Raw genomic sequence first — 20,440 nt, 5'->3', positions numbered from 1 at the left:
CTTAAAGAATAGCAGAGATTTTTGTTTGTTTCACTTATTCTAGAATTGAATTCAAGAGTAAGGTGTAGTTAGCTCAGAAATTCTGCTTATAGGAATTTTAAGGAAATAGAAAAGCACACAGTTATATGTAGATGTTCATCACAAAATTATTACTAAAATGTAATGAAGTCTAACCTAAGAGTGAGTAACAAAGAACTGATAGAACAAATTATTATTAATCCATGTAATAAAATACTATCACCTGTTAAAAATGGTAAGTTAGAAAAAGTTTGACATGGAAAGATTACATGATACATTTATTAGTAAAGAAAGAAATTACAAAACAGCATACATATTCTAACCCAGTGTATGTGTTTTTAAGTGTGCATGTGTATGTGAGCAAATATATTTGGAAGGATATACTCCAAAATGTTAATAGTTATCTGTGTGTTATGGGGTTACAGACGATTTTTACTTTTTTCTTTATACTCTTCCTATTAAAAAAAATGAGCAAAGTTATTTTTATACAGTTCACAGAAAAGAAAGCCATTGTCCTTAAAAAGAATAAAAGGCACACATGAGATTAAATTTTGTGTTTACTGTAGTACATTAGTCTTCAGATGAGATTCCTTTGGGGATAATTTCTCCACATTTTTTTTTTTAATTTTTTTTTTTCCAACGTTTATTTATTTTTGGGACAGAGAGAGACAGAGCATGAACGGGCGAGGGGCAGAGAGAGAGGGAGACACAGAATCGGAAACAGGCTCCAGGCTCTGAGCCATCAGCCCAGAGCCCGACGCGGGGCTCGAACTCCCGGACCGCGAGATCGTGACCTGGCTGAAGTCGGACGCTTAACCGACTGCGCCACCCAGGCGCCCCTATTTCTCCACATTTTTTAGTGGAAAGGGAGGAGGAGTGGAGTGGAAAGAGAGCGCCTATACCTTATGCTCACATATTTAGGGGAAGAGGCAGGAACAGATAAGGTCTGGCCATATGATGTTGCCGCGTTATTCTTGTGTATACTATTATGCTAACACTTTGGATTTCTGAATTCTTTGGTAGGGTCATCTTCTAGGACCATCAATTCTAGTCTGTGTGAGGTTTTAAAATCTGGCCCCATGGTATTTTATAGTTGGAAAACTTGAATCTACTTCTGAAGTATATTGTTTGAAACTATGAAAGTGGATCTTTTATATTTGAAAGTTATTTTGAATTATTAATTCTTTTACTGTAAACTAGAGTTTAAAAAGGCCCACTTTAGGGGCGCCTGGGTGGCGCAGTCGGGTAAGCGTCCGACTTCAGCCAGGTCACGATCTCGTGGTCTGTGAGTTCGAGCCCCGCATCAGGCTCTGGGCTGATGGCTCAGAGCCTGGAGCCTGTTTCCGATTCTGTGTCTCCCTCTCTCTCTGCCCCTCCCCCGTTCATGCTCTGTCTCTCTCTGTCCCAAAAATAAATAAACGTTGAAAAAAAAATTAAAAAAAAAAAAAAAGGCCCACTTTATGTTTCTCAGTTTGGGATTAAAAGGTGTGAAGCAATCATTACATGTGTTAATATGACACCTTATGTTTGTAGAGGAAGGCTTTTTCCCCCCTTTCTGAGAATCATTATTAATGCTCTTTTTTGTTATTCTGTGTATTTTATAGAAATGTATTTTCCTTTTTTCATTTTTAAATGAATTATTATTTATAATTAAATATTTTGATTTGCCTAAATATGCTAGCCAATGTGTAAAATAGTCTATTTAAAATAGATGACTACTGGGGCGCCTGGGTGGCGCAGTCGGTTAAGTGTCCGACTTCAGCCAGGTCACGATCTTGGGGTCTGTGAGTTCGAGCCCCGCGTCAGGCTCTGGGCTGATGGCTCAGAGCCTGGAGCCTGTTTCCAATTCTGTGTCTCCCTCTCTCTCTGCCCCTCGCCCGTTCATGCTCTGTCTCTCTCTGTCCCAAAAATAAATAAAAACGTTGAAAAAAAAATAAAATAGATGACTACTTTAAACATTATACTTATTTTATAGAAATTTATTTTTGTTCTAAACTACTTGGATTAACCTTAATTTAAATAATTTCTTGCAAACCCAAAACTGTATATACCAGAAACAAATTATAATCGTATTGCTCCACCAAACAAACAGATAAACCTTGTGGCTATCCTGTCTTCAGTACTATTCAGTAATTCAATAATTATTGTTTAAAAATGGGTAATATAGAAGTAACAAAAGGTTGGAGTTGATATTGTTGTAAAGGAGAGGGAAAGAAATAAATGATTGTATACATAACCGGTGGTAGAGTTCATATTTCTGTAAAGCCTGTTATGGGGATGGTGAGACTTACCCCAGTTAAATGACTGCTGCACTTGATTTTGAGGGGAAGCAAGAGATTTGCATAATCAGATTTGCATGTTAAAATACTATTCTGGATTGAAGGAAGATAAGATTAGAAAAAGTTAAACCTCTCATGAAGCTATTGCCATAATCTTGGTATAAGATTTTGAAAGCTGCAGACAGGAATAAAGAGAAAGGAGGATGGCTCAAGAGATACTCAGAAGGTAGAATTGACGGAAGTTTGGTGATTTTGTGAGGTGAAGAAGAGGGAAGAGATGAGGAAGATGCTCAGAACTCTAGTTTCAGCAGCAGGTAGATGATGGTGCCATTCACTGAGTTTGGCATTATAGGAGAAGGAGAGAAAGAACTTCTTACATTAAAGTATCTGATGCAGCCTACTACCCCTGTGGAAAGAAAAAGAAAAGCAGTGTCCTTCAACAGCTTGAGAGGGAGGGCAGAGCTCCTTGGAGAATGTCTCCTTTGAAAACTTTTTGTCTTGATAATTACTGAGTTATGTACTGGATGCAAAAGCAGGAAGAAAAATTTGTGACCCTAACTTCCTTCTACATTGGTAATTGAAAAATTTTCCCCCCTTGCTTTTCTTTACCTGCCTCTGCTGGCTGATCTGTTTACATAAGCTTGTCAGTTCCCAACACGTTGATAAATGGGGCTTTTGGACATCTGGTGTACAGATACAGTAACACAAAGATCAGGATGCCTGGTTGCCTGTGCCCCCTAGTTAGGGATTTTCCAATTTTAGACAATTCACACTTATTTCTACACAGTTCCCTTTCTGTTTCTTCAGGAAACCCAGAAATGCTAGATTCAACTGTGCTAATGACACATTTTTAAGGATCATATTTTATTATTTTCAAATGAAAATTGCTCAAGTATACTGACTTCACACCTTGTTGACCATTGATTTACAGCCTTAAAAAGGCAAAAGCAAATATCCACAAGAATGCTGTTGATTCTTAAATATACCCTAGTTTTTCCAAAACAAACACATAAGGTGCTTTATATGTCTGACATATCCATTACAGTGGATTTCAGACATAACAAAACAGTAATACTAGCTTAGAGAAAATAATATTTTGTGGGATATGTTTACATTTAATCATAGAAAATATGGCTAATTATAATTGTTTTGTTTTTCTTTAAAGATAAACAATGTTTGTTTGTTTTAATTTCAGATAGAAAATGCTGCTGAAGAACCTAGAGTTTTATGTATAATACAAGATACTACTAATTCAAAGACAGTGAATGAACGGATCACTTTAAATTTGCCAGCTTCTACTCCACTCAGGAAGCTCTTTGAAGATGTGGCCAACAAAGTAGGCTACATAAATGGAACCTTTGATTTAGTGTGGGGAAATGGAATCAATACTGCTGATATGGTAAAGCCCTAGACTTAAAGCATGTTCTCTTAAGCTGCTAATAATATTGTAATTATTGTTATTGTTATTAATGAGTATATTAAATCCTGAACCTTTTTTAATATCATAAGCAAAACTGTAATAAGTAATTTAAGAGCCCATGTGCAGCTGAATGATTGGATCCCTCTTCATCCTTTTGCCTTCATTCTGGATTTAACATTTGCTTGTCCTAAAGTTTGCAGAATGACATCAGTTTTTAATTCATTCATGTAAAAGGACTATCATATTGTGTCAACTATAAAAAATTTTCCAACATTTACTGCATGGAATATTACTCATTTTTTTAAGTGAAAAAAACAGGATATGGGACCATGTGTATTTTATCTAATTTTTGGAAAAGAAGAGAAAAATGTATGTATAAAGGAAAAGGAAAGGAAGGATATACACCCATGTTAACAGAGATTATGTACCATATACAGTGGTAGGCACCTGATAGAAGCTTGGTGTTACCGTGACTTTTGCTTCAGAGATCTCACAGTGCTGTTGTAGAAATAGATGTATTGCCAAATAATTACACTAACGTGTTTGAAGTAATCTATTGTAAGTTTGTTCTGAGTGCAAAGAGGAGGCATTGATCACTTTTGCGTGTGAGAGACCATTTTAGTTGGATCTTATCTGCACTATCAGAATAATATTGGAAATGGTATAACTGCTCACCAATTAAAACTCAGGTTCCCTAAGCTAAGCAAGCTTGTAAACAAGCTACAGTGGGTCCTTTAAGACTTTGTAAACTGATTTGTTTTCTTAACACAAATTTCCATGCTTTTCCATCTCCATGTTTTTGCTTACATCACCTCTTTCTGTCTGTGTGATTGCTATTCTTAAGTTCTCTAGGGAAATACCTCTGATGGGAAATGAAATTGAATGTGTTATCTCTGTCATATTTAGAGAGCAGAGTTTTAATTGGGTCCATAGGTGAATCAAAGATGTTTGATGTTGCTTGATTTGCCCTTAAAATCCATGGTATTTTGCTTTCTATTCCATAATCTATTTGCATTTTTAAAATATAGAGCTAATGTTTTAAAGTAACCAACTTTTCCCTCTGAAATTGATCAGTAAAATTGGTAGTCCAACAAGATATACAAAGAGAAGTAATATTTAATCTGAAACTCTGAATGCTCTGTTATATCACCACGTAACTTCTAATGTTGCCTCGTTTTAAAGGATAGTTCTGTACCATCATGTGTGTCTCCCCAAGTCTTATGTACCTTTCACTTTTAAGAAACCTTACATGATGTTTCCTCATGCCACCTTATAAGTAATCTTTCTCTTTATACCCTGATTATACTTCCTCTTCTGCTATACCACTTATCAGAGCCTTCTTTTTATTGTTATTCATTTGTATCTTTCCATGTGGTAGAATGTGTATGTTTTAGTGGCTGGGACCTCATAGTAATAATTTTGCATCTTCCATAGATAGTCTCCCTAGGCACTCTAAAAATGTGTGTTAAATTAGCACCTACATGGGGCGCCTGGGTGGCTCAGTCGGTTAAGTATCCGACTTCGGCTCAGGTCATGATCTCACGGTTTGTGGGTTCGAGCCCCGCATCGGGCTTTGTGCTGACAGCTCAGAGCCTGGAGCCTGCCTCCGATTCTGTGTCTCCCTGTCTCTCTGCCCCTCCCCGCTCGTGCTCTGTCTCTGTCTCAAAAATAAATAAACATTAAAAAAAAAAATTAAATTAGCACCTACACTATGTTTAAATAGCTCTATGTCAGGATTACCTTCTCTTTGTGTGGCTATGACTGACTTCAAGTACTTGACTTCTGTATTTTTGTTTGCTTACTGTACCTTTCTGAAAGCATACTCTTTGCACCTGCTTATGTATACTTATGTGAAAACCTAACCCACATAGCTACTCACCACCTCATACACATAGATTTGTTGAGGTAAAACCTCCTGTGTATTCCAGCTATATTATCTGATCTCTTATCAGAGAACGTAGAGGACCCAAACATACCTTTCCTCCTTCCATGTGGCTTCTCTTAGCTTCCGATTTTCTATGTCCCATATTGCTCATGGATTTCTAGATGTGAGCCTGTTAAGAGAGACCATATAAGTTTGTTATTTTATGTACTTAACACTTATTTTGAACTTACTATGTGCTTAGTATCATTCTGTTATGAGGCTCTATACAGAAAATCTCATTTAGTCCTTACAACCACTCTGTGAGGTAGGTGCTATTACAGCCTCATATTATAGGCAAAGAAGCGGAGTCATGGGGAAATGGAGGTAACTTGCTCAGAGTCACACATATAGCAAGTGGCAGCATCTTTTATAGGTAGGTTTTGTATTTTTATCCTTAATACCTATACTTTTATATAATGTAAGTTCCTAAGAAAGGCATTTCCATAAAATAAGTTTTTCTAAGGAGGGATTCCTCATGTCATGGAAACATTAAAAACATCTTTTAATATAACAAAATAGTTTTAAAACAAAAAGAATGGGGTGTTCATTTCATCTCTTATTTTTCTCAACAGTGGACTAGTGTGTGGGTGAGTCCCTGCTGCAGACTTGGAGCACACAGAGCTCCATCTGTCGTCCACCAACCAGAGTGTATCAGAATGAAATTGCCCTATCAGATAAAAGAGTTAGGTAAAGATTACAGATCTTAGATGTTTAATTTTCAAAAGAGTAATCACTTCTTTCCTCCTGGAATCCTCTGGATCCTGGCAGTGAACTTGAAATAGGTTATCATTTACTAGGACAGGTTGTTCCTTAAGGAGTCTTTCTGAAAGTGCCCATGTTGGTATATTACATAATTATTTTGGTTAGGTTGCTTAGTGTGTTGCTTATCTGGGAATTCTCATATTCATATATCAAAACATGTTTTTACAGTTATTAGTTATATAAAATTATCTTTAGCGAGTCTTCATAAAAATGTGTTACATACTATATTGCAGACTTTTTAGAGAACATAGAAACACAGATGTTTATAATTAGTTTTTTTGCACAATACTTAATATTACTTCTTAACCTTACCTTTTTTCTCTCCAGTTTTTTTAAATGTTGGGAAATGTGAACATCTGGGATACCTGTCAGTATATGTACTGTCACTGGGCTTAGCCACCCTAATATATGAGAAAATGAGTTAATTCCAAGTCTAGATTAACAGAATTTACCAGAATCTTCACTTTAAAAAACAGTATTTGAGCACAAGGATTGTGGATATGTGTTCATTTACATATTACTTGTTTTATTTTATTATAATTAATGTTCCTCATAATCTGAGATATTTTATTTTATGCCCATAGGCTCCACTGGACCATACCAGTGACAAGTCTCTTCTTGATGCTAATTTTGAGCCAGGAAAGAAGAACTTTCTGCATTTGACAGATAAAGATGGTGAACAGCCTCAAATACTGCTGGTAAACTATTTAGAAAGCCCCATATTCGTATTTTTTGTGGACTGTCACTGTTGAGAAGCAGGATTCCAAAGGAAGGAGAAGAGATATGATTTGTAATTTATATATAATAAATTATTTGTCTATTTTATGTTGGTTTGTTATAAGTGTATATGTTAATAGGGTAACAGTGGACGTCCAAAGCACTGTTGTGTGTGTATATAGTCCGTTGCTGCACTGGGAACAGAGGTTGCCATCTTCAAGGCTACCACCATGACAGGGTTGGGGTGGATCTAGGATAAAATAGAATACCACAGAGATCTTCTCCTCTGTTTCAGTGGCCTTTCCTTTGGTTAAGTATTTGCATAGTTGCTGTAAGTCCTTGGCAGTTATGCCTAGATTTTTCTGTATTTTGGGGTAGGGACAGACCCACAGAATTCTCTCCTCTGACATTTTTGCTATCACTCTCCCCCCTTCTTTTTGGAATAGCTAGTTTGTAAGTTATGTGCTTTATTTCTTTTCTTTTAGTATTTGCCTTTCCTGTGTGGTCCGGTGGTCTTAGAGGTCATCTAATCCAGTAACTCCCAATTTGAGGGGCATTCCTAAAAAAAATTGAGAAAACCTGGTCTGATTTACCTTGTTGTTTTACTGACTCAGGAAAGTAAGGCTCACAGAGTTTATGGACTTTTTTTTTAGAACACTTCTCTTCAATGAAACTTCACTCAAGAAAAGTTCTCTTTGATGCTTTTCATGTAGAAGTCTATTGTGAATTAGAATACCTGTCTGGACAGTAGACAGTAGTTAAACAGAGCATCCATACTGAAGCAATACTAGAATATGCTCTATCCCGTCAGTTACTTTTATGATATCTCGAGAAGATTTTGATTTGTCTGAATGACATTGAAATATAAATTAGCTATTAATTGAGGGAGTTCTAGATCCACAGTTTGGGAATTCATGTTTTAAAATGCATAGTAATTACTCTTCAGCTCCGTCTTAACTGCTTATGCTAAGTATATATCCCTGAATCCTTTTTCACATCTTTCTCATTAATAGGAAGTTTCTTACTGGAGAGTAGGAAATGATCCATTTTATCCAACAGTTTTTAAGTATGCCCTATCTGCCAGGTCTACTTGGCAAGGATGATGTAAAAATGAATGATACACTCTTGTCATCAAAAGAGTTCACAGTGGAACTTTATCCTTCTCTCATAAACAAAATTTGAAAAAGAATTAGGAAAGTTACAAAAGTAAGAACTTTGAAAGGAGACCAGAGCATCTCTCCAACATGTTTTACATTGGGTGTCTTTTGAGTCTTCCTGTAGGAAATGGTGAGGGTGTACATTCCTTTGAATGTCTTGGTGGTAACTGTAAGGCCTCATGTTTTTTCATTGCCTCAGCAATTAGTGTGGTTTTTGTTTGTTTTTTTTTCCCCATTGTTTGAGCAACATGTGCCACTCAGTAAATATTGGTTGTGCTGCATTTTAGGAGGATTCCAGTGCCGGGGATGATAGTGTCCATGACCGATTTATAGGTCCACTTCCAAGAGAAGGTTCTGTGGGCTCTACCAGCGATTATGTCAGCCAAAACTACTCCTATTCATCTATCTTGAATAAATCAGAAACTGGTAAGATTTTTTAATTATGGTGAGGGTGGTTGTATTTTCATAAAATCATACTGTGTTAGACCCAGAGTAATCTTGGAGATCTCAAGCTTAATCCTCTCATTTTATGAATTAGAGAACTGAGACCCAAAGCAAGGTTACTAGGTAGCATAGATAAAATTAGAGCCATATGTGGTTTTCTTTTCTCTCAACTTCATGTTGGTTTTACTATATTGTTATTGCCACTCTTTAGTAATAAAGTAAAAAATATTGAGTGTTGTATTTTGAAGGAAGACTTTTCTTTTTGATAGTTTTCTATTTTGAATTTTATCTTAAATTCTGAAGCTGACTTTCTTTGGAAAGGAATGTTTCCGTTATATCGTTTTGGATCAGAGTAGACTAAGGGGGATACTTCTGGGTTTTTTTGTTTTTTTTGTTTTTTTTTATTTTTTATTTTTTAACGTTTATTTATTTTTGAGACAGAGAGACAGAGCATGAACAGGGGAGGGTCAGAGAGAGGGAGACACAGAATCTGAAACAGGCTCCAGGCTCTGACCTGTCAGCACAGAGCTTGACCCAGGGCTCGAACTCACGGACCCAGAGATCATGACCTGAGCCGAAGTCGGCCGCTTAACCGACTGAGCCACCCAGGCGCCCCAAGGGATACTTCTGTTTTGAAGCAGATGGGCTAGGCTTATTTTATTAGACCTACTGTGTCACCTTGTAGTTTAATCAAATTGTATGTTTGAAATTAATCATGTAATTTTTTTTTTTAATTTTTTTTTTCAACGTTTATTTATTTTTGGGACAGAGAGAGACAGAGCATGAACGGGGGAGGGGCAGAGAGAGAGGGAGACACAGAATCAGAAACAGGCTCCAGGCTCTGAGCCATCAGCCCAGAGCCTGACGCGGGGCTCGAACTCACGGACCGCGAGATCGTGACCTGGCTGAAGTCGGACGCTTAACCGACTGCGCCACCCAGGCGCCCCATTCATGTAATTTTAAAATTCCTGTTAACTCTTTTCTGAACATTATAAAGATTTTTGAATTTTTTCAGTTTTCTCAGTATATATAAGATTGGTTAATTGCCTAAATATAATCTGGGTACTTTTACATAACATTTTATCCTACAACAAACCTTTGCAATAGATAGTATTATTTATGTTAAAAGAAATGGAAACTGGGCTTCCAAGAAGTCTTTGATTGCACAGCTGGTAATGCTAGGTGTGACTTCAGAACTTTTACTCTTAAAACTTCAAAACAGGGGCGCCTGGGTAGCTCAGTTGGGTAAACGTCCGACTTCAGCTCAGGTCATGATCTCACAGTCTGTGAGTTTGAATCCCACATCAGGCTCTGTGCTGACAGCTCAGAGCCTGGAGCCTGCTTCCGATTCTGTGTCTCCCTTTCTCTCTCTGCCCCTCCCCCTGCTCATGCTCTGTCTCTGTCTCAAAAATAAATAAAATTAAAAAAAAAAAAAAAAAGAACTTCAAAACAGAGATGATTTTAAGTATTATATGAAATACATAGTATAAGAATAAAATTGTAGCATTACATTGCAAATTGTGTTCTAATGGGATCTGTAATCTTCTATTTTACTATATTTTGTAATTAAAATGTAGAATAATTTCCTTATAGCTGATCATTTGTACAGGCTTAATCGTGTATTTTTTTCTGGAAATACCAGTAAAAGATGGTTGTATTTGGTGTTTAGGATCATTTGTATCCATAGACCTTTTCGCAGTCATGTACCAGGAATCAAAGAATGCAAAATTATCTTCTGTTTCAGATAATTGGAGGTAGTAAAGCTGTTTATCATTACACTGTCTAGAGTAGTGATTTTCAGATTTTTATTTCTTTAAAAATCATTTGGGGATACTTGTTAAAAATGTAGGTTCCAGGGCATTACTCCCCAGAATACTGGTTGGATAAATTGCATTTTGTTTTAAATAAGCACCCTAGATTATTCTGAGATAGTTGGAATACTTTGAGAAAGTTCCAGATTTAACAAATTAGGATTCTTGGAATATTTGCTTTGTATTCTCACAACCAACTTAGTCCTTTAATAGGAGTATTTACAGAACTCCTGCCTTGTGCTATATATTCTATGGCTCTATGATGCCCATAAATTCCTAGAGAGTAACTTACACGTTAAAAAAAAAGTTCTTTCTTTGATTGTGCAAGTGTAATACATGTTCATTGTCCTACTTTAAAATGAAGAAAGTGAAAATCACAGTACTACTAGCAGAAACTACTTATAGTGATTTTGCTTATTTCTGTTGCAAATGGGGGTATCAGGTTACGAGCATTTTTTGATTTGTATGTATTTTTTCCTTAATACTATATGATAAGCATTTAAAAACAGTATTCCATTGTATAGTTTAGATATTTAAGCTGTCTAATTATTACTGATGTTATGATGAACATTCTTGTACATAAGTTTTTATTTTTATCTCTGATTATTCCCTTAGGGTAAATTCTCAGAAATTGAATTACTATGTTGAAATTTAATTTAAAAAATTTTAGAGGCCTTTGATCTACATTGTCATGTAATGGCAGCCTTCATTTCCAATTATCGTTTCTCACACACCTCTACTCCCTTCCTTTTCCCTACCTTTACATTTTCCCTCTAGTGTTCTAGGGGTACTGCCTTTCTGAATTAAAATAGTCTATAAGCATCTAAAGGAGTTGTTCAAAAATAATTTTGTTACTGAAATTTCATTTTCCTTAAATTATTGTAAATCTTGGTACCACGTACCAAATGTTTTTATTGGAAGATGCTGTCATGATTTTGACTCAGGACTCTAGGAACACATTTCTCCATAATGCAAGAGGTTTGGAGATTTGGTGTATTCTTTCCTGTCTCCCCTGCCTACCAACTTTCCCGTAGCCAGCCACTGTTTTTGACAGGAGGTGGTAGGGGTGGACAGGGATGGGGTATTGTGTGTATGAACATTAAGGGGCAAGGAGTGGATTGAAGGCTAATGAGGACTTGCAGATGATTAGAAACTTTGTAACTAGGGTGCTTCCATTATCTGAATCCATGATAACTGTCCTTGGCTGGCTTCTTTAAGAATTCTTTTATTTTATCAGCTCCAGGAGTTGGCCTGTTACATCCTACCTCATTTGGCCTATTTGATGCCTACCTTGTTACCTGCCGGTTCTGTTCACGATTTTTTTCTGCATGTGCCCCTCACAGAATGGCATGTTTTCATCTTTTCCCTTACTAGCTCACACTTACAGTATTGATTCACAGCTATTTCAGATATAGGACCCACATGGTAACAGTTGTCATTTAAGTTTGTTGATTTAGACAGTGCTTAATGACAAGATTTCTGTTATTCAGTAGCACTTTTATTAGTATCACTGAAATCTTCATAGTTTTGGAAAATAGTGCCTTTATGTGAGACACTGCATTCTTTGCAAAATATGGTGCTAAATCAGGTACAAAGGACCATAGGTTTTTCTATATGATTTTAATTGCTAATGACAAAATAAAGAGTAATGGCAATAATTAAGTGCTGTTACTCCTTCCTTTAAACCCTCTTCTCCTACCACCCCTTTTTTAAGCCCAGGGAAGGGAAACAAGGTCACATATAAATGATACATGATTGGTCTATAGGTACACAAAGGACTGTAGTAGTAGTCATCTTCACTGTTGAGGGATTGGGGGAAGGAGATGGAAAAGAAGGGAAATTCCAGGCAGCCTCAGCCGGGAAAAGTAGAACAACCTGGTCTCATGGCCAAAGCACTGTTGTTTGTGGGGAAGAATCTGTTTATAATAACTGAGAATGAAATAATGCTTCATTATGAATAATCAGGCTACATATCCTATAGACTTGTGTTATTTGTAAGTCATATGCACTTTCCCCTTAAGTTCACCTGCTTCTGTGTTAAGTAGTAGGATAAAGAGATAAATCAGATTTGATCCCTCCCTTCACAGTCTGATGGGGAAGACATACAAGCAAATAGGTCATTACTGGACAGTGAGCTGAAGCCTCTGATATGGATTAAAGACAGGCTGCTATGAGAACAGCTCAGGTGGGGGGTGGTTAGGAATTGAAGCAGTTTATAATTCTATAACAATGTAGAATAGAATATATAAACACAGTATTCTTAAATATGAAAGGCATTAGAAATCAAAACTTGAACCGTAGTCCAGAGTAGCTACTCGATATCTTCTTAGAACCATGCAGATAATGTGGAGTCTATTCCTCTTTTCCACAATTGACCAAGGCTTAGCATGCATATTTGTTTGTCCTTTCATCATTTTTGGCAATATAGTTATCCACAAAGCCTACTATTTCTCAAGACGTTTTGATAATTGGGAAGCTGAAAAAGTGTTTTAAAAGGCTTCAGTGAACACCTTCAGCATCTACTGAGAAAAGATTGAAGGTTTTTTGTTTTTTTGAAACACCCAAGTCATTTAGTATTAAGTGGGAGTGAGTAAGCTTAATTATTAAGCAAAGTGTTTACCACATTCTCTTCACATAATGAGGTGTAAACTAAAATGAGACTGATTTTTTTGTGTATGTGTATCTCATAAACTGGGCTTGAAGTCTACTTCAAAAGAGACATTCCAGAAATGTTCTCAACAGTGGTAGCCATGTCCAGTCAGATTTATAAAGCTGAATAATTCTAATCATTCACTTAAATTTTAAGTTCCTATATGCTTCTCCTTTTTTCCCTCCTCCCTTCCCCCCTCCCTCTCTCTATTCTTCCCTACTTTTGACTTCTCTTTTTACTTTATAGTTACTCTTGCAGAGTGTGCTGATGTATAGAATCTCATACTTCATGGACTTGTTAAAATAGAGGAAGTCACTCCGAGTTTTTATATAATGAATTTATCTCCTATGTTATTAATTCTTGGCATGAATTGGTTTATAGGGCCTGATAGCAAGAGATAGCTGGTTCAGTTCAGTTTTCCTATTTTGGGTGTGTGATCATTAAAGTAAATTTGGGGAACAAAGGTTATTTTTATGTCAGTTAAACATACCTATATTGAAGTATTCCTCTTTAAATTTTATTAAATGCTAGAAAATACCCATGCATATCTCTGGACATTAAACAAGATATCCTCACTTGTTCTGCGAAGCGAGGTTTTTACATAGAGCACATTTTAGAAAAAAAGTCTTTCTTAGGTGCTATTGAAAAGTTAAAATAATTTCCAATTTAGTAACCGTAGTCTCTCAGTTTTCACTGTGCATTCAATTCTTATTAAGCTTTCTTTTTGTTATTTTTAATGTAAATGCTGATTTATGTGTATTTGTGTTTTCTTTTTAAAGGATATGTGGGATTAGTAAACCAAGCAATGACTTGCTACTTGAACAGCCTTTTGCAGACACTTTTTATGACTCCTGAATTTAGGAATGCATTATATAAGTGAGTATTCAAAAAGATTTTATAAATAAAATTGATTTAAGAATGAAAGTATAGGTTTTAACTAATAAAATCTAATTTACCTTCTTACACTTATTTGTAAAGTTTGGGGCATTTCTCACTTCATAAAGACACACCTTGAATAGTATTTAAGAAAAAGATCTTTTGAGAGACTGGCATATGAAAAATTTGTGCAGAGAGAGAACCAGAAATGTAGACTAGCAAAGGATAAAATTAATAAGATTTACATTTGGGATAAGCTTACTTTATTTAAGCTTCCCTCACTTATAGCTTTAACATCTTTATTTTTTTTTAAGTTTATTTATTTATTGATTTTGAGAGAGAGTGAGACCAAGCAGGGGAGGGGCAGAGAGAGAAGGAGAGAAAGAATCCCAAGCAGCTGTCAGTGCAGAGCCTGACTTGGGGCTCAATCCCACGAACTGTTGAGATCATGTCCTGAGCTGAAATCAAGAGTTGGACGCTTAACAGACTGAGTCACCCAGGTTCCCCTAGCTTTAACATCTTTATAAAGAATTGTTGTCTGCTTTTTGAGATAATCCGAATATGTAAACCATATTCTCCTTTCTTTTCACTTCTCAGTTTAAGAAACAAAGATATCTTTTTAAACTTACAAACTTTGTTTCTAATTAAAATATAATGTTGGGTGTGTGTGTGTGTGTATGTGTGTGTCTGTGTGTGTATGTTTATAAAAGACAGTATATACACTAGGTATTTTAAAATGCTCTCTGAAAGAAATTCCATATTTAAATAAACTCTAAAAGTCAGACAATTATTTTTGTGAGTATCTAATAATACATTTACTATGCCCTTGTTTTGTATATTTTCTTTAAGGTATATATAACTTATTTTTTAAGACATTTCAAAGTACAAATTAACTGATTTTTCCTTTTTTTGTGCTATTCTTATACAGTATCCTTGAAATTATTGCAGATATATATTTAAAGTATTCTTAGAACTTTTAATATTGATTGTGTTGCTCAGACAGCAGTATATTTACATTCATATGTAAGCTCATCATCTAAGTTTACTTGTGGAAATGGACATTGTAATGAATCCCTCTGTACCCATCACCCAGCTTTGGATTTTATCAACTCATGACCAGTCTTTTTTATGGAAAACTCTCCATTCTGATTATTTGGAAGCACACCCCCATCACATCATCTGTAAATTATCTCTCGGGTCAGTGCAGAGGTTTTCCTGATTGCCTCATAATTTTTTTTAAACAATCTGTTCAAATCGGGATCCAAACAAGAGCCGTACCGTAAAACTGTTATGAGTCTTAATCTATTTTAATCCCCTTCCATATTTTTTTCTCCTTACAATTAATTTTTGAAAAGATATATATTGAAAACTGATGTCATTTTTCCTGTACTTTTCCACAGTTTGGATTTTGCTAGTTGAACGCCATAGTGTCATTTCATATTGTTCTGTTCCCTGTATGAATTAATAATAAGGACAAGAGTCTTGATCAGATTCAAGTTCTGTGGTTACTTTTAGATGAGCTTTGTCTTTCATTTGTGTTGCTTTCTTAGGCCTTTTTTTTGTTCAAGTCTAAATTTCTTTTGAATTTATGAATTAGAGAAAGGCAACTATTTTGTTGGATAATAATAGCTTCAGTTAATATTCAAAGGTCTTGCATTATATGATGTTAACATTAATGATGTTTTAAGAATATAAAAATATTTTATAACTAATTTTCAAATATTTTATTTCAATAGATGGGAATTTGAAGAATCTGAAGAAGATCCAGTGACAAGTATCCCATATCAACTTCAGAGGCTTTTTGTTTTGTTACAAACCAGCAAAAAGAGAGCAATTGAAACCACAGACGTTACAAGGAGCTTTGGATGGGATAGTAGTGAGGGTACTAATTCTCTTGTAATGATAAGTGTTTCTAGTATTCAAAGGAATTCTGGGAGACAGTATTATAAATAATATGTATTAACAGTTAATTAACTTTACCATAAACCTTTTCATTGCTTTTTGCTGGGACTTAGAAATAACTTGTTTTTAAAATTTAAGTTCTCAGGGTAAATTTTTGAACAATTAAAATTTTCTTGTAAAGTAAGTTTGGTTAAATTTTACTTTTATGTACTTAAATGAAAACTTTTAAAGTTTATTGTCCTAGATTTTTCTTAATATATTTCTTAACTCTACAGTAAAACATAACAAAAATAGCAAATATCATAGCACCATAAAGCGTGTGTTACTTATAAAATACTAAGATCTCTTGATTCTTTTCCTTGTGATTACTTTTTCATCACTATAATGTGTAGTTTGTGTTCTTTGTTTAATTTAAAATTATTTTGTGTAGACTTTTCCATGTTCTTGACAGTTTGCTTTTAAACAGAAAATTGATGTTTTGCTATGCTAAATGTGTTGCTGTTTTTAATTAAATTTTATCTTAAAATAGCTTGGCAGCAGCATGATGTACAAGAACTGTGCAGAGTCATGTTTGATGCTTTGGAACAGAAATGGAAACAAACAGAGCAGGTAATTCATCTTGGGTTGAGGGGAATGTCTTATAATAAATCATTCATAAGTGACTTCTATTCTATTGAAATGTTTTAAAACTTTGGGAATAGTCCAGTTGTTAAAGTACTGAATGGGGAATTGAAAGTACTAGGTTCTCACTTGGACATTAACTGAGTCATACAGATCCTCATTAAACCACCTTAGACCTCAGTTTCCTCCTCTTTAAAATAAGGAAGTTGGGTTTTGTGATCTAGATGATCTCTTTTTAACTAAAAACTGTGTAATTCGTGTGTGTGTGTGTGTGTGTGTGTGTGTGTGTGTGTGTGTGTGTTGGGGATGATTTTTGAACAGTATTTTCAGATATTTACTAAGTAAACTATATAATCTATAGCAGATTAAGTATATTGATTATTACCTTCATTTGACCAAAGAGTTATGCTTTGACATTTAGGATTCCTGTTAATCTGTGACTCTATTTTTCTTCCAATGGAAAAAGAACATGTTAGAGGTGGGGAGAGCATTAGATATATCACTGTGACATGAAGAGTTAGGTTGAACTGGGTGGGTGGGGCTCAAAACTCAGTAAGGAAGAAGGTTTATACTGGCTCTAATGACTGGGGATCACAGGGATGAAAAAGGGATACTAATCTGGAAGATAGCCCAGAGGGTCTGCCCTCAGATTAGAATTATTTTGATGGTTTGGGCCAGAGTTTTTCAAACTGGAAGTTGTGATCCTTTCGTGTGTTATGAAATAATTTTAGTTAATAAACATCAACAGTTAAAAAAATGGAATAGTATAGACAAATATAAGAGAACATCACTAAAGTAACGATAAATATTGTTTTGTGCAAATTTTGTTACAGTTAGATGTACTGGATTGTGATGTAAATTATTCTCTTACTGTGGGTTGTTACCAAAACTGATTGAAAAACACTGGTTTGAACCATTTAGAAATGCCCTCCCTGATGTAGAAAACAGAATCAAATATGACTGGGGGCACATGAATGAAGAAGGCTTCATTATATAAATGGTATTAGTATAGGCAATGATGTTGGGTCCTAATTTAATGCTAATGTAAGTCCTAGATATTTGAAGAGAGATAAATTTATGGAAGAGGTAGACTAATACACTTTCTTTTCTATTCTTAAGAGATATTGAAAAAATTTTAAGTTTACATAGGGATCTAGTTTCTCTACATAGTCCTATTGTATTTTAGTAACTTTATGTAAATGGTATTAGGGGCAGTTTCTTCTTCATAGGTCTGAAGTTATTCTTCCCCTTATTGTGTCTCTCTGTGGGTCAACAATTCCATTAAGATCAGCTGAGGCAATCCTGTGGCGTTCCCAAATTTTGGTATAAGAATTTTGAAGCAAGACATTCACATGGAGGGTCCTTACTTAGCGAGTTAACTAACTGCCTTTTTTTGGGCCAGAAGAACCCCATTTGGCTAAATTTGGGGATTTAGTGAGAGATCCATTCTTTTAAATGAGGATATTTTGACGGAGATGGAGTTGAAGATTTTTTTTTTAACTTCTATACATTACAAAAATTGCAGTATAATGTTTCCCCTCAGAATTGTTTTATGTTTAGTATTGAAAGTTAAAGTTTTATTTGCACCTTGAGCTGGAAGATATGAGTTTAGAAATCAGAATATATTCTTGTGAGAGTGGTGGCATGCAGGTATAAAGCCGTAAAAATAGCTGGTTATTTAGCTATGTAAGTATTAACATGCCTAAAATGATAGATGTATTCTCATCCTAATGAAAAGATAATATGAGGCTTAATAGTATGATAAATTGGTAACTGATTTCAACAAAACATATTTTAGTAGTGGAGTTTTTAGTGATAAGAGAAGTGAACTAGTCAATTTTTGTGCATTGATTCTTAAATTAGTGTTAATCTATTTTTATTGATTTTTAGTTGATTTGTGTCAAAACTTCATTTTTTATAGACTTGTAGATAAATTTTTTAAAAATTTCTTTAATGTTTATTTATTTTTAAGAGAGAGAGAATGGGGGAGGCACAGCGAGAGGGAGATACAGAATCTGAAGCAGGCTCCAGGCTCTGAGCTGTCAGCACAGAGCCCGACTCGGGGATTGAACTCACAGACTGCGAGATCATGACCTGAGCTGAAGTCGGACTTCTTAACCGACTGAGCCACCCAGGCGCCCCTAGACTTTTAGATAAATCTTAAAGCTTTCCACAACTTCAGCAATAAAGAATGAATATCCTTCGAAATTTATTTTTAAAAGCAGGTATTATTGTGTTTTTGTGTATTTTAAAAATGAATTTTAAGGAATACTTTTTAATGTTTTTATTTTTAGGCTGATCTTATAAATGAACTATATCAAGGCAAGCTGAAGGACTACGTGAGATGTCTGGAATGTGGTTATGAGGGCTGGAGAATCGACACATATCTTGATATTCCATTGGTCATCCGGCCTTATGGGTCCAGTCAAGCATTTGCTAGTGTGGTGTGTACCTTTCAGCTGACTGCTTGTGTATCCATACACAGAATACATAATAGCACAGTGGTATAATCTATTGTGAGGTAAGTATCATCCTAGATACACCTTCTTGGGTTGTTAGTAATTCCTGCTCTTAAACTAGCAAGATCTAGAAGATTTTTGACCCTTCAGTGAGTCCTAATAGTGCATGTATAAAAAGGAAAGTGAATGCAAATGTATGGCCTCATGGTTTAGTATTTTATTCTTTCTGATAGATGACTAGATTATCTCACTTTATCCTTTTCCCCTATAAATAGTCTATTTTATAAACGCTGTTTTGTGACCATTTTTTTGTATCAGAAAGTACTTTTTGTTTTGTGTGCCTATTTCCATATATTTTTTAAAATTGGGAAAAAAACCTCTGGTTTTTATGATAGACAGAGGCCACATTTTTTAAAGGAAACATCCCTATTTAATTTAAAATCGTGCATTGTAGAAGCACAGTAATTTGAAGAATCAGATGTAAATTGATTGATTGATTAAAATTAGCTTAATTATTTATATACTGAGAATCCACTTGGGAGCTTATCTAAGATTTTCTCATTCTTATCTATATCTTAATTGCTTTTTGATAATTTTATTATTGTATTTTATTGTATTTACTTACACAAAAGGAGAGCCATGGAAAGGAGTTTAAGTTGAGTTTTAAAATTAGAATGTCCAGAAACATTTATTCTGAATCTATTACGAGCCAGGGGAGACTTTCAGAGTCATCTTATTTTGGGCCTGACTTATGTTGTTATCAAGCTGATGGTGGTTTGTAGCTAAAAATCAGTGTTTTTAAAGCTACTCCATACTTTTATCCTTTAAAATAGTGCGTCTAGTATGATTTGTTCCTCTAGCCTCTAGGACAATTATTTCCCTTTGCTTTTTTCTCCTACTTTCATATGGCTATCAAGAAATTAAAGAAGTTATGGAATCAGTCCATGGAAATCCAAAGTAGAAGACCTTTTCTGAATAGTGTAAGATTAAGTCTTCTTTCCTGCACTGTGTTTCAGCCCCTTTCCTGAATAGATTTGAGAAATTTTGTTAATAGTACCCTTTGTAAATTGCCATTCTAGGTATAGAAGATTGGCCTTGGTGTAAGTGGCTAGTTTTGTTTTTCATTTTTGTTTTGTTTTGATTTTTGATTTTTATTTTTTAGTTTAAGGTAGAAGTGTCATATTGAAAAATTCTTGTCTTTTAATACTTATTTCCTAATCGTTTTTAATATTGGCACTTTAGCAGAATATACTAGGGAAATATTTGGTAGTCTCAAATGATAAAGACAATTTTTTCTGCGTTGCTTTGGTTATGAAAGTATTTTTTATGAAAGATTTTTCACATAAATGTTCAGTTTAGGTTTTTTACATATTAATTGAATGTTGAGGAAGCTGGTACTG

General features: G+C 34.9%; 1 protein-coding gene across 2 annotated transcripts in view; it reads left to right on the top strand.

Moving 5' to 3' along the window:
- Nucleotides 1-20,440, top strand: part of USP47 (ubiquitin specific peptidase 47) — a 110,781-nt gene that overhangs the window by 38,404 nt on the left and 51,937 nt on the right. For both annotated transcript variants that reach the window (XM_040456860.1, XM_040456861.1), the window contains 7 exons: nt 3,493-3,696; nt 6,988-7,101; nt 8,565-8,703; nt 13,962-14,058; nt 15,795-15,940; nt 16,490-16,569; nt 18,876-19,025. In XM_040456860.1, the coding sequence (XP_040312794.1) occupies nt 3,493-3,696; nt 6,988-7,101; nt 8,565-8,703; nt 13,962-14,058; nt 15,795-15,940; nt 16,490-16,569; nt 18,876-19,025 (930 nt within the window). The remainder of the gene's footprint in view (nt 1-3,492; nt 3,697-6,987; nt 7,102-8,564; nt 8,704-13,961; nt 14,059-15,794; nt 15,941-16,489; nt 16,570-18,875; nt 19,026-20,440) is intronic.

Source organism: Herpailurus yagouaroundi, unplaced genomic scaffold (assembly GCF_014898765.1).
Source record: "Herpailurus yagouaroundi ecotype Mexico unplaced genomic scaffold, PumYag 218, whole genome shotgun sequence".
NCBI lineage: Eukaryota > Metazoa > Chordata > Mammalia > Carnivora > Felidae > Herpailurus > Herpailurus yagouaroundi.
The sequence above is the reverse complement of the archived record's forward strand: the minus strand, read 5'-3'. Positions and strand labels throughout refer to the sequence as shown.